We start from the raw sequence: 14,840 nt of genomic DNA, 5'->3' as shown, positions 1-14,840 counted from the left end.
TATTGTTATTTTCCGATTTGATTATTTGCTTTAGTTTAATACACAAACCAATCCAAACTCTTGTTACCAGTAGTCTAGATTAGTAATTTAATAGTAGAAAGAACGCCTGTTTCCCTGTGGATACGAACCCTGCTTCCCTTGCTATATTTTTAGTTGGTGAACGTTAGGTTTATCTTTGATAGGAGTGCGATTTAGCCTGTCAGCCATATCCTTTGCATCAATAATTAGGAAGGAAATAGATCATAGGCTTTATGAGGGAAAAGCTTCTTCCCTTTCAAGGATTTAAGTTTCCCTTTTGCAGTTGTGGACTTTTCTTGGTTTAATGGATAACATTATGACATTATCCATTGAACTCATGTATCCTATTTTGCTACGTTATAATTTGTTTTCTTTTAAAAATAAAAAAATCTGTTATCTCACCATATTGTCATTGGTCTTTTGTTGTCCAGTTTATAACATGTTAGTTGCAAGTATGTGTATGTGCTTAAAGAAGCTTTTTATGTAGCGTAAATAACATACATTTGGTAAGCACTAAGCAGTTTGTAAACCTAAACCTTTTAGCTTTTGACGGTTTTACCATTGGTAATGCTACTCTTTTATTTTGTACTCCGTACTTTCATGCAATAAAATTAAAAAACTCTATCCTCTCTACATCTTGAGAAAATTACAGTTAGATGATAAGATCAGTTTTTTTTTTTTTTTTTTTTTGTGATTATGTAGTTGCAAAACAAATGAAATAGGGTTTCGATTGTGATATTGTAGGGAAAAATACTGAACAGAGTCCGGAAAATAAGCAGTATATATAGTACTAGATTTTTCATGTAATCGTCTGTGGCATTCTATACATTTAGTGAAAGCAAATAGAAATTAGGAAACTGTAAAATCATTATTCTGGGAGTAAGCTTACAAGGGATTTTCTCGGAGAAGCTTAAAATAGTGGGAAAGCTTATTACATATATTTTACAATTTTTCTCATCTCTATATTGAACGCTGTCATGGCTTAGAAAGAACAGAAACGAACTGAAAGATTAGGAAAGTGAAATAAACTGACAAATTTTCGTGTTAATGGAAAAGTCTTGTTTACTTTTGTGTGTATTATGCTGTTTTGTATATGTAGTATGTAACCGCTCTTCCTCAAAAACTCTCTTTTATTTAAATTTAGCATTTGAGGTTTGTTAATTGAGCTTTTAATTGAACTGCTACGAAATGCCAGGTTTACTGAAGAAACCCAACCAGGTCTGGTGGCCTGTAGAGATGCAGCCAAGAGATTGATCGATCTAGGCCTAATTTTTACACCACTAGAAGAAGCAATACATGAGACAATAGTGAGTCTGAAAGCCAAAGGTTTCTTGGAGGAACAAAGGCCAAAATCGTAGTTGCTTTCATTGATTCTATGTGTGTAGTCTCATTGCTTTCAGAAGCAGGCTACTATAGTAATTAACTTGTATGAGAGTCTTAGCCTGTCCGCCTTTTCTATTTTAACTATAATAAGTCTTTAGTGCGTAATCATCAGTTCCATTTTCTTTCATTATGATTCTTAATCATCCTGTATTGGCAACTTGTTTATGGCAAGTTACTAACATTATTTAATAATAATCTCGATGTTTCTTTATGAATTCCTTATTACTGTACTAATGATGGTTTCTTGTGCAAATTTTATGTCCAGTTTCATTGATATCTAGGGCTTCCGACATGATATTCCTGTAAGGGCATGCCAATAATCAGCAGATACTCCAAACCTCGGTTTCCTGTCAGTCGTGCAATTATTAATAACTCTTATCAACATCTGTATAAGACACATGATATTCAATCATGACCAGGAAATAATAAGGTTAAGAATGATATTTGGAAATTACATGTGACTGGTTAGTTGTTACTCCAATATTGAGCTTTCCAAAGGGCTAGATCATACAGATTGCCTGCTTTTGCTGTCAATTTTGTTTGCAGAATTTGGCTGTTTCTCTGGCACGTGATTTTTTGATGGTTTTGTTTGGTATGGTCTTTTGTCACCCATAAACAGGCAAGATTAAGAGTTTACTTATGCAGACTATGAGTTCCAACCCTTTTTCTTATTGTTCTAGCTTTAGCATTTATACTTCTTTCTCTCTCCTATTTTTTCTGTGTTCTGATACTAAGCAGCATTCCATGTGCTCTCTTTCTATCTGCTTCTCAAATTTTATGCTGCTCTTTTACAAAGAAGGAATCTTTCCTTTTTTCTGTTAACAGAAACTCAGTGTGAGACTTGAGTTTCATCTGTTCCTTAATAAAACATTTTGATTTTCAGTGGCAATATATTAGTAAAAATTATGAAAAGTTGATATTTTGAAAATAAACTTTGACATGAATCAAACTAGATTTATTTATGACTCTGCTTTTCCTTTCCTTATACATTAGTCATTAGTGAGTTGAGTAAGGTGAGGTTTCTAATCATGCATTATTATTATTTTTCTTATAAATAAAAATTATTTGAAGTGTCTGGCATTTGCATGTGCATCAAATGATTTTGGCCCACATCAACAAAATTAATATTCTATAATCTTGATACCACTCAAAAATTGATCTTCAACCCCACCACTATTACCTTCTCCATCCCATTCTTTTTCTGATGGTATTTATGCTTCTCCCTTTGCTGAAGTTTGTGATATGCAAAAAAAAAAGTGATGATATTTTTGTAACACTGTTCTTTTTACACTTTGATGCTATGAGTAGCCCAACACCTTGCAGCAGCACCTGGTAAGTTTCTTTGTTTCTTATTCATTAACTTTTGTTTCGTTACCTCGAGTATGATCATTGAACATAACATTTGTTTGTTTTTCAAGGTCAATTAGTGAAGATTCGCTAAAGAGATATGTACAATATGCAAGCGAGAACTGTATACAAGAGCTGCTGTCAGCGTCAGACTCGAGTAGGAATGGGAATGGGAATGACGGGTGGAAGATTGTTTCGTTAGATAGTGGTATGGAAATATCAAAGCGGCGTCCAGGATCATTCCACATCTTTCGTAGGCGTTGGCTCCTCAAATCAGGATCATAGGGTTGTATGGTTCATCTTACTGTTGCTCTCTAATAACAAACTTCCAAGACTGATAGAGAGTCAAAGACCCCCCACCACCACCATTACACAAAGCACGGATAAGGAAATGGAAATGGAAATGTAGGTAACATGCAAAAAATTGTACCCAAATGATTCAAGATAGTTCCGGAACTCCGTCATATGAGTTGATAACTTGATAAAATATAAAAATGGATCATACGCGTATAACCAGTGTAAGGTAAGCCAACAAAGAATGTTATGTATAGTATAATTGCAGCAAGTAAAGTAAAAAGCAATGGCAACTACGCTACCCTAAGGATGAACATGATCTAAAACCAATAAGGTAGAAAGGGTACAGTTACGAGCGTCATAGATGATAGTCTGCACGACTGAGGGTTGATCTTCCCAGCGACACCGTCCAACATAACAGATGGTTCACCAACTTTTATATCAATAAACCTGTAAAGATAAAATCCAAACCACAGACCAAAGAACAGCACACGTTTCATTAAAGTGATCAAACAAATACATGAAAGAAATAATACTTGGTCTACTCCAAAATAGTATAGATTTTAGTAGTTACATAATATGTAAAAATACATAGCATAATAAAAAACCAAGAAGTTGAGATAAGTACTTGAGATAGATACCACGGTCAACAGATGACCGAATTTCATTGTTAACTCGAACCATCTTCTTCATTACGGTATTCAAAAAGTAATTGTAAGAATCCAAATGTTCCTTCACTAACCCTCTCATCTATACAGTACAAAAATACCAACAAAAGAAGAAGAAAAAAAATACTCATCAAGCTCTAAAAACAGAAAACTCAAAAACCACATTCATTCAAATCAACTAAAATGTCGAATTAATCATCAAAAACTCAAAAACCAAAAACACCACATTCATTTATCAACAACTCAACAAAAATGTCGAATTAATCATCAAAAACCCAAAACAGCACATTCATTTATCAACAACTCAAAAAATATGTCGAATTAATGTCGATGTAATCATCCAAAATTCAAAAACCCAAAACACCACATTCAATTCAACAAAAATGTCTAATTAATCATCAAAATAAAAATTAAAAGTATACCTTCAAAAACTCAGAAATGAGTTGAAATTTATCAACAGTTGATTTTATTGGGCTTGCCATAAATTCCTTGTCTATCCTGAATTGCATAATATACCAATCATAGAAAATTGCAACAAAATCAAAACTCTTCCTTGAACAATGATAAAATTTGAGGGAAAAACAACATGGTTAATCAAAAATTAATCAAAGAAAAATGATTACTTATGGTCTTGTTTAGAATCACGAGTTAACCCCATGATTGTACGGAAAACTTGCGTGAATCAAAAACCTTCGGAACTGCGAAAGTGAGAATCTCCTCTGGTATTTCTGGGCGGGTGTGCGCAACTGCAAAAACCTCTGTTAAACCTCTCTTATACGAATTTATTTCTTTTTACTCCGTATAATCAAGAATAATTACCCTAATTTGCATTAAAGAGTTTTCAGTTCAGTTGGATTTACGAGTTGTTTATTTTTGTCATTTTATGGAATGCATGACATTATAGGTTCTGATCCCGGACTCACGGTCTTCATGCAGTACTCCCTTAGTACTCGCACCGTTTTGTCGTTTTGCACTATTTACATAATTCACTTTAACCCTATTTTATTTCTAGTATATGAAGACAAATATTAGTATATAACATATTGATGGCTTCATCTTAATATATATTTTCAAAATATTAATATTTTATAAGTTTTTATAATATGTAGTTAAAGATATTGGTGGTCAAAGTTGTGCATTGACAAGCATGTCCAGTCAAAACGGTGCGAGTATTAAGGGACGGAGGGAGTAAAAATTTGAGAAAATATTCATTACTGTTGACTTTAATTCTTTTCAAAGATATTTTTTACAAAATAACAATTGGATCATTATTTTTTGAGGGCTAAACTTTGTGAATCTATTCGAAGTTAATTGTAACCGTTTGACTTTTACACTATTCATTTATTATTATTGATTAGATGTCAGTGGCTATTGTGAGGCCCCTAAAACTCCAATCCAACAACCTCATGCACTCCCGCCAAATCCAATCAAATCACCCTAATATCCAAAAATTCAAATGGATTTTTATACAGGATCAAAAAACTTAATGAAACACACGTAAAATAAACTACCCTGTAAAAGAAACAACTTCTCCTACTTTCATGGAGAACAACAATGTTATCACAACAACCAACTCCCCCTGTAACACCCCGACAATTCTCTCTTTTCTAAAATAACTTTTTAATATAAATATAGATAATTATCAAAGCATTATCGCCTGTGTGAAAACGTATCGGCTTATTCAGAATTTTGCAGCGCAAAATATAATAAATAAGCTTATAGAATAAATAGTCCATCACAATTTAACTTTCAAAACCAACCAATAAAATCTAAAGTCAACTTAACAAATGAAGGTCAACTTAGAACAAACCAAAGTCAACTTAAATAAATCAAAACCAATGTCAACTTAGAAAATGATCAAAACCAAGGTCAACTTAGAAAATTATAAATAACTACACAAACTCTCCAATCCCGAACCCAATGATGCATCATCTTCAAACTTGTAAATGGACAATGCTTATTGATCCCTAGAGACTGCTCACCGAAATGGGTCATCACATGATCAATAAGGCATAGCCATGATCAACCCACACAAACAAAAGCACGTAATCAGCAAAGGTGAGTACTACATACTAAATAATGATCCTAACATGATACTAATAAATGAACAAACCTAACATGATACTAATAAATAATAAACCATAATAATCAACAAACAAAGACTCACATCTAACTTTTACTAGACAAGATTTGAATAACAGTTCACTTTAAAGGATTATTCAATGGACTGAGATGTCTAACTAAAATAACCTCGCTTTTGGAAGACAGAATACGGGCGTGACTCTGTATTCGTATGACCTACGATATCGAGGAAATTACTTTTAATTAAAATAGAACACCGTGATCAATCTGGTCCCAGAAAAAGCTATGGGCTACCACCATGAACTTCAACTCCTAATTTCCCGTTACTTCAGACGTGCACAGTCTAAAGCTATTGCTATCCGATTTTACTTTACATGATTTACCCATTATTACTATGTTATGACACGCCAACAACATAAGTAACAACATCAACAAATAATCGCAACCTTTTTTATCTTAGGATTAAATAAATGATCACGCAACATTCAATCGAAGACTAATTTCAACTTTAGTTTAGCCTTTCCTTAACCAATTGTCAAACTACCTTTCATAGGCATAAAATATTAACTTACCAAATAAGGCCCACGGTCCTCATAAAGTAGTAGTGAAATACTAAAATGGCAACAATGATCAATCACGATCCATACTAACATATATATAAAATATCCCGTGCATTAAAAAACTCTCCTGACTTTCTCTCTACGTTTTATCTCGGGTGTATGGTAACTTACTGTAGACACCTACTTTTGTCCCCATTCCCGAAAGGGAAGGTTCGATGATGAAAGCATAAATCTCCACTTGACAGCGCATCTCCTAAAAAATAACGAATCTCGATCACCCCTTTTCATTTCACCCGAAACCTGCTATTTATGGAAACCTGCTAAAAATAGTAACTGCCGTAATGGGTAGTTGTTAAAAGTGGCAAGTCATAAAAGACAGAAACCTGTCAGAATTAGGTGTTGCACTCCAACATAAATCCTAAATGAGATAGAGATTACGAGAGAATCCTATTCCTAATATGATTCGAAAATAAGAGTCACGTATTAATTAAAATCCTAACGAGCCTAGAGTTCGTAACGGCCCAGACGCATTCCGTCACAAGGTTAATACGCACTAAAAGACTCGATTAAGTCTCAAACACTCCAGATTCTAGGAATCCGAATCTGACTAAGAAAACAGCCCAGATCCTATTTTCAACGCCTGGCTCTGGGCGCCGAAATCTTCGACGCCCAGGCCTGGGCGCTGAAATTACCTGGGACGTGTTCTTTCCTAATTCCTCGTGGATTAGAGCTCTACAATTTTATCTTTCCACAAACTCTTTTCTATAAATATAGCCCAAGTTCGACGTGAAAAAAGGAACAACACACAATTATTATTCTGAGTATTGACTGTAAACCCCTAAGCCTAAGCCTCACGCTGCAAAACTGATCACGCGTTCTGTCACAATCGATCCATAAATCGAACAGAACGTATCCTGTCCCATAATTTGAGATTCGTTAAATAAAAGGAGAAATAGCAAAGTCAAATTGGTTAGTTTTCTGAGAACTGTGACGCACCTCTCAAGGGTGCGTCGTAATGTGTCCCTTTTCTATGATTTAATTGCTTTCCTTGCCCTTTTATGAACTGTTAAACTAACTAAATCTGATTGTTCGATCACGCCTAACAAATATGATATTTTTGGGAAATTGGATTATCATGCTAGGTCCCTTAAAACAATCTAAATCAGATAATCGCGCTCGATCTAGTAGTATATGTTGCATATTGTTAAAATCAACTCAGATTAGTTTAATAGTTAACACATGTCCCTTCAATTATTTATGTTGAGCTAGTAAGGATATCCTACCTCTGGAGTTATCGAAGAGCGAGTACTCCTCTCGGTAGTTACAGTCCCCCGAACCCTCAATCTCTACCTTGCGGGTGTATGTTGAGAGATCCCCACACCAGGGATCACAAGGGAACCTACGGCCGTCGTGGTCAAACATAATTCACTCCCTTTATGTCACGATAACCGGGTTTTGTCAGTTTTTCTCATTGTCGTTAAAAACTGAATGGCGACTCCTATATTACTCGTCAATTGGGTGTAAACTCACAGGAAATCCAATTACACTTGATTTGACAAAAAGAAACGTCACACCCACGAGGGACAAGGTCACGCATTAGCCTCGTACTTTTTCGACCCCCTCACAGTGGCGACTCCACTGGGGATAGTGAAGGAAATACTCGTGCTTGTAGGTAATCAAAATAGCCGAAGGGTGAAACGATCCTACCCCGCGTTTATTTCCCCATCAAGTTGGGACGACCTGAAAATCAGCATATTAATGTGAACGGACAGAACCGCATAACGAATCTTGGCTCCCTTGGTGTTTCATTTCGGGAGTTGGGACTAAGGATACCCATCGCCAACCGGGGGGTGCATACGCTTCGAATGTTGTCCACTCGGCACGTTCGCTAGTAGTACACCCGTCCCAAACCCAATCGCTCGCCCATTAGGTCCCTCTCATTGGTGCATGCCCCCTTGGCTTACATCGTGATTGGCCTCTTGGGCGAAATTCGTCTGTTGAAGGCACTACCTCGACCGGGGCATGTGTTGGATCTGCGATAGAAGCGGTACCAAGCCAGGCGCAAAAACTACCCATAGAAGCCTATCATAAACTACATGACATATTACTATTGCTTCATGATGTAATGTTAGTAATGTGTAGCAAAGTATGTGATTGTGTGAAAAACAATGTTAGCAAACCAACGACCTAAAAAATAATTGCCCAAACATTCATAAACCAATTTGCCAAAGAGTTATACCGAAATACGTGTTCCGCAAACCCGAACGATCGCCACAAAAATAAGCGACGCTCGGGACGGCCTGTAACGAATCCCACAAACGCTGCATGACGCGTAAAGGACGTTATTAGGCAAGCACGCGAAATCGAAGTCGCATAAACAAAAGTAGACGCAAACAGAAAACGAGAACCAGCCAGGGACGCATTTTCAACGCCCCTGGCTGGGCGCCAGAATTTCTCACGCCCTACGCTGGGCGCTGAAGTTGCTGCTTGGCCTTCTGGTCAGGCGCAGCAGCCTCGGTGCCCGCGCAAAAGGAAAATACGTAGCACAAAAAAAAACGTTCGTAAATTTTTTTTGCTACGAGAGCGTAAGAAAAGGCACTCGATTCTAAAAAGCGACTTGTAAAAAATAAAATAACTCTTTGTGTCGTTGTTAGGCCTCCTATGACGACAATGTTCGGCTCCAAAACCGAGCACGCTAATTGAAATAACCTTGAATGTCACATGGGCAAAGTATTCAAAAAATGATGTTCGAATAAAGTCTTCAAGAAAAAATAATGTTCGAATAAAAAATAAATAAATCCGAGTCTAGACTAGGCTATGCCTAAGTACAATCTAAATCCTAAGTCTTAGTTGTCTTATCCATAGAATCGGTCCTAATGCTTGGTGTCGTTCTGCAAGTAAAAAGGTTAAACCATATTGGGTCTCCCTTCCTAACATTTAAATCAATAAGCACCCATATGTAATTGTCATCCCTTGCTAAGAATCTACGGCATCAATACTCTCTCTCACCAATAAAAAGAATATATTATAGTATTTGCAAAATGGAAATAGTCACATTCTGAAAATCATTCCCCCATAGTCGCACAACCCCCAAAGTGAACCTAAGGTGTCAATACCATGGGCAAGAAAAATTAATGGCCTCAAGGCTTATGATCACATTGGGTCACGACTATCATAGTCCTCTTGAGCCACTCGCTCCTTGAAATACTCCTAAGTACTGACTAAAAGATTTTCCATGAATGCAACATGACGAACCATGAAAATACCCAAATCGGCATGCCATAAGGCTACCATCGGGATAAAGCAATACACACTAAGAGGGAAACCGCACTAATGATTCTAGTCTTGCAAAAAAAGAAAATTCGATCTCCCCAACTAACTACTTTGCCAACCTTAAGCAAAATGGCGCATGACAAATGAACACCCAAGGGTTAAAAACTAAAGTGTCAACCAACGAAAGTTATGGTCCAATTAGCCTAAGTCTTAGAGTTGCTTGGTCAAATATTATAGGCTTACGCCACGTCATTATTTTGAGTCTAGGCCACCTCCTTGTATTCCTACACGGGTTATAATCAGAAAAATTAATAAAAGTTTGAGTCTAAATCACAACTTCCAATTAAATCCCAGAAACCGGAGTCTGAAAAGAAACAAAAAAAATTATTTTCGATGTAATTCTTTCGTTAAATTTCAATAAGGTAAAAACAACATTTTGAATCTACGCTATTTGCACATTTTAAGAAACGACTAAATACGCTTGCAAAGTAAGACAATTTAAAGGTCCACCCTAGGCCTGCTAAAATTAAAGGTCCACCCTAGGCCCGCTAAAATTAAAGGTCCACTATAGGCCTACCAAACGAGGCTCTCAGTCTCGCCTCGTGACTCAAAGACCACAACCATCTACCTCTTAGCCCAAATAAAAAAAATTTGAAGGATTTATGTTGGGGAGAAATCCCAAGCAAAAGAAAAAAATAGAAAGAGAAAAGGGAGAGCGAAAAGAGCGAGCCATGAAATACTTAGCCCGTACCTCCCAAAGTGCGAAATTTACCCAAGTAAACGAAGGAAAAGAATTGAGTCAACCAATCCAAATCATAAAATTCTACGATGACCACCCTTTCCAATCATTATGTTCTTAGACGCCTTCGCTCTGGGGCCCCTGTTCAGCTCGTTTAACCCATCCATGTTCTCATTGCTATAACCCAAGAAACCATTACCTCGACTCTTGTTCTTGAACTTGTTATCAACTGCAAACCACGTACATCCATTGACACGTGCGTCATACCCATTATTACACCACCATTAGCATAATGACCATATAACTTGTTTGGATACACCCTGTTGATATATCCTTGAGCCGTCCCCATGCTATTCATTGGCCTTGGTTGATGTAATCCTCGTGCCTGACTAATACCTATACAACTCATTCAACCCATCTTTCAAACCGTCTTGAGTCACGAATAAAAAAGAAGACAAATGAAAAGTACAAAAAAATTTTAATAAATAATAAAAAAGCAAACTTTGCAAAGCGCCTTTAAAGTTCGTCTAAAAAAGGGAAAAGAAGCATTTAGCGCACCAAAAAAGATCCGCCCAGAAATAATTTTCAGCGCCCACAGATGGGCGCCGAAATCTTTAGCGCCCCAGCCTGGGCGCTGAATATCTCTGCTTGCCAAATTTTGCCTAGAAGTGCTCGTCATTTTATCCGCACATGCACGGAAAAATAACGAACACTTGGAGGGGTACAACACGTATTCAGATATACGTACCACCAAAAAAAAAAAAATACATGTACTCAAAAAAAAATATATATAACAATTTTTTGGCTTACGGCAAAGCAACAGATTAAAATAATAATAAACTTCACTTATTCTACCGTTTCAAATAATATGTTTCCACCTCAGAACGTACTTGTTTAAAATCGGCATTCTAAGAAATCATTTTTCTAGGCTAAGAACTACGCAAGACCTGATTCCAAATTAAGTCTATTTAAGGCGGATACGTAGGCAATCCATGATTCGGTCCAACCAATTTGCAAAAATATTAAAGCCTATAGAAAAACAAGAATAAAAAATAGAGTCCTTTATTGAAATTTAATTACTTGCAATCCAAGTCGAAAGAAAAATTTAAGTCAAAGGAAGAATCCAAATCATCAAGATGCCAAAATTAATGAGCACACATCGAAAAATAATAAGGGCACGTACCCTTGCTAGAAGGAGCACTCACACTCCTAGGCACTTAGCCAAGACGCAAAAGATCGCTTTGCGTCAATTGAATGGGGGCTAGCGCAAGCGTCCATGACCTCTAAAGTACTCGACTTGACCCTCCCTAAAGCGAACTAACTCACTTAAAACAAAAAAAAACTTCTTTCACCACTAGACATAGTCGTTCGCTTAAAGACCTTCTTTCACCACTAGACACAGTCATAATCGCCAACAAGTAGTAAAGGCAGTAAGCTTGCAATAAAGATGATTGTTCTACGGCATCGCCCCATAGTTCCTTCGAACTCAGGGTATCCGTTCGTGGTAATTCAAATGCTTGCGAATCTCCTTTGAAAAAAATCAGACATTGTCAATAGGACTTGGCACTTAACCAAGGCTCACCCTACTCGGACATATGACACGGGCATCTGAAATCGAAATCTAAAAGCATCATTAATGGGAAGACATAAAGCAACTGGGGGCTAAAAAATTGAAATGGAAAGCTAGGGAAAGAACTAAGTATACCTTGTCCTTTTGTGCAGACATACACCAAGTAAATCTAAGTCAATTTGAAAACGGTTTATATTCCCGCAATTCTGGAAAAGATGGCCCTAAAAGCCTAAAGCATATGCCAAACGGGCACAAGTAATACCTTGACGCCTGCACCCTGGCTTCCAGCAAATCCTTAGACAGCATTCCAAAAATCGTAACAGTATTTTGATTCACTCATATAATCCTGTACGAACCCTTCAATAAGTCAACTTACTTAGGACACCTCGGATTGTACACAGTAGGATTCGGATTTTAAATTTCAAATAATTTTCAAAGACTTTTTTCGAACATAATAAAGTGTCGTTGGTTTAAGCTAAGTATGCGTTTATCTCAATGTTGCAAGTGAGTCAAAAGATTTCCAAATATGATTATGGGTAAAGAAAGGCACCTAACTTTTGGCCAAGGCGCACTTTAACATGTGACTACCTTGACCATAGCAATGTCGCACAATACGACATTTGCAAGAGAAGTAGCAAATCACTACTCGAACATACTTCGCACTAAACGAGTCTGGTTCAAACTATTCATGATCCGTGTCACCATGAATGCATAAAAACGTATGCCAAGCATTATAGCACCAAGCCAATCCCGTAGCTACAATTGGGGGCTTGAGAAAAACACTCTAAATATGGTCGAAATGACGATTTCATCGCAAATTCTCGACGCTAATGCTATACACACGTCATAAGGGCACAATCCTAAGGTCAATCGTGTAAAACGAACCTTAGAATGGCTACAACCCCTCCCAAATTCTAAAGCACCACTTAGACTATATAAAGTCACCCCACTAACAAGGGTAACTGAAAATCGCGAGTCACCGAAACTCCGATCCAACTACTGCACATAACGCTCGCCCTACAAGCGCCCGTTACACAGTCTACCTCGTTCCAAAGCAAAAGCGAAAGAAAAAATCAAGGATAAGAACTGTCAAAATATACCCATAAATCATTTTCAACGCCCAGGGCTGGGCGCCGATATCTTTAACGCCCCAGCCTGGGCGCTGAATCTTTCTGCTAGCCAAGTTTTGCCCAGATATAAAAATAAGAAAGAAACATCTATGAATCCTCGCATCGAACGAAGTAATAAGCCGTGTACACCCACGCAGAAAGGTGTTACACTTGTTCGAACACCTGAACGAGGCATGACAAATTACTCCAACGCAAAAAATAATAATGATATCCCAACACCTGGAGAAATGTTCTAATACATGCGGTTAGGCCACACAAGCCTACGTCGCACCATAAGTTCAACCATCCCACGGTACAAGTCTAAAAAAAAAGAGTGAGGCATATTGTACTAATGCGGGCACGACCAAAGAGCATGTGTAAAAGAGGCAAAGACTACTTATCGCCCAAATTCAAAATGCAAGCCCCACGACTCCTACATTAAGGATTGAAGGTAGCGAAATATTACCTACCACGAAAGGGATAGCTCGCACCTACACGAGCGGAACCCCAAGGCATCTTTCTCGAAAGAACCTACAAAAATCGTACGCCAAAAGGAAGCATCCCAACATGCATACTTGGGGGCTCCAAGCTACGAAACAACCATAGCAAAATAAAAAAATCTCGAAGCAAATGTTTGAACAATCGAAAGGGTACGATGTTTGAGCCCACCTCGTGAATGGGCCTGAACCCTATCAAGCTTCTAAGCAAACTATTCAAAATCAGTCATTGCTCAAAAAAAAATGATTCAAGCAAACTGATTAATGGACCGCACGCGACGACCATTCTATGAACGCTCGTTCGCACATACATATCATCATCGAGCATTCACTAACGCGTTCAAAAGGAAAAATATACAACAACAAGAGCGGTCAAAGTCTTACGCCTCAAGGTATGTTCCTCGGGCCAGATAGACTCGCCCAACTATTGCAATAACTATATGCCTTAAGAGCAACAGTTCCTTAAAATAATCGCCCCAAAGCGACAAGCACCGTAGTCCACCAATCGGCTACGGCTTCTCGAGAAAATCATCACGTTCTAAAAATAAAGGAAAACAAAAGAGAAGAGAATACATAGAACTTCCAAGTGAAATAAACGAATGAACAAGAGGCCAACTGTGTCATCAAAAGACCAGCCCAAACAACACTTTTAACGCCCCACCTGGGCGTGAATTATTTCAACGCCCAGGCCTGGGCGCCGAAAATGAACCCAGGCTCAAAAAAGGCCCTAACTTCTAATGGGCCCTGCCGCATCCATTCGACTCGAAAATTGTCGATTTCCTTACTGAAAGTTGCACCTCACGACCTTGTCAAGAGTAGCACACCACTACGAAGATCGCTCGCACTTACGAGCACGATCCCAAACACAATCAAGGACATTACAAAATGCGTATCCCCAAAGAACCTCTTTGACAAGAACTGACCGCCAAGCACGAGTGTTTGGTGGCTCGAAAGAAAAAAAATATATCTTAAAAGAAAGTATGCAAAGTTAAAACAATATTCCCAGACTACGCTATACGAAGTCCCGTGTTTGGATGTCTCAAAAAATAAAACCGGTTTACGACCTCAAGACAAAGGTCGCCGTTGATACTTATACATAGTCCCCTGATCAAGGACCCAAGTAGTGGAAAAATTGAGCCGTAAAAACTAGCTCAAAACCATGAAAGATGATGACCACGAGACAATGGTCCATCTAAGCACGTTGTCAACCCACATTCAGGTTGCAACTAAATCCGAGCATCCCTCGAAAGAAAATAAATTCTTCAAAAAACAAAAACAGGCTCGCCCGCTGAATGGGCGG

The 14,840-nt window shown here is 37.7% G+C and overlaps 2 protein-coding genes across 3 annotated transcripts in view; one reads left to right on the top strand and one right to left on the bottom strand.

Annotated features, from left to right (window-relative positions):
• The first annotated feature begins 2,055 nt into the window (after positions 1 to 2,055).
• Positions 2,056 to 3,226, top strand: LOC130470333 (uncharacterized). Its single transcript, XM_056840307.1, has 2 exons — positions 2,056 to 2,733; positions 2,820 to 3,226. Exons 1-2 carry the CDS (start codon positions 2,606 to 2,608, stop codon positions 3,031 to 3,033), a joined length of 342 nt encoding a protein of 113 aa, XP_056696285.1. The 5' UTR covers positions 2,056 to 2,605; the 3' UTR covers positions 3,034 to 3,226.
• Positions 3,194 to 14,840, bottom strand: part of LOC130470332 (DNA-directed RNA polymerase III subunit 2-like) — a 34,350-nt gene continuing 22,703 nt past the window's right edge. For both annotated transcript variants that reach the window (XM_056840306.1, XM_056840305.1), the window contains 4 exons: positions 4,334 to 4,456; positions 4,133 to 4,208; positions 3,671 to 3,792; positions 3,194 to 3,492 (listed from right to left, as the gene is read on the bottom strand). In XM_056840306.1, the coding sequence (XP_056696284.1) occupies positions 3,363 to 3,492; positions 3,671 to 3,792; positions 4,133 to 4,208; positions 4,334 to 4,368 (363 nt within the window). In that variant the 5' untranslated portion in view covers positions 4,369 to 4,456 and the 3' untranslated portion in view covers positions 3,194 to 3,362. The remainder of the gene's footprint in view (positions 3,493 to 3,670; positions 3,793 to 4,132; positions 4,209 to 4,333; positions 4,457 to 14,840) is intronic.

The sequence above is a fragment of the Spinacia oleracea genome, chromosome 3 (assembly GCF_020520425.1).
Source record: "Spinacia oleracea cultivar Varoflay chromosome 3, BTI_SOV_V1, whole genome shotgun sequence".
NCBI lineage: Eukaryota > Viridiplantae > Streptophyta > Magnoliopsida > Caryophyllales > Amaranthaceae > Spinacia > Spinacia oleracea.
This window is presented reverse-complemented; position numbering and strand designations above follow the sequence as displayed.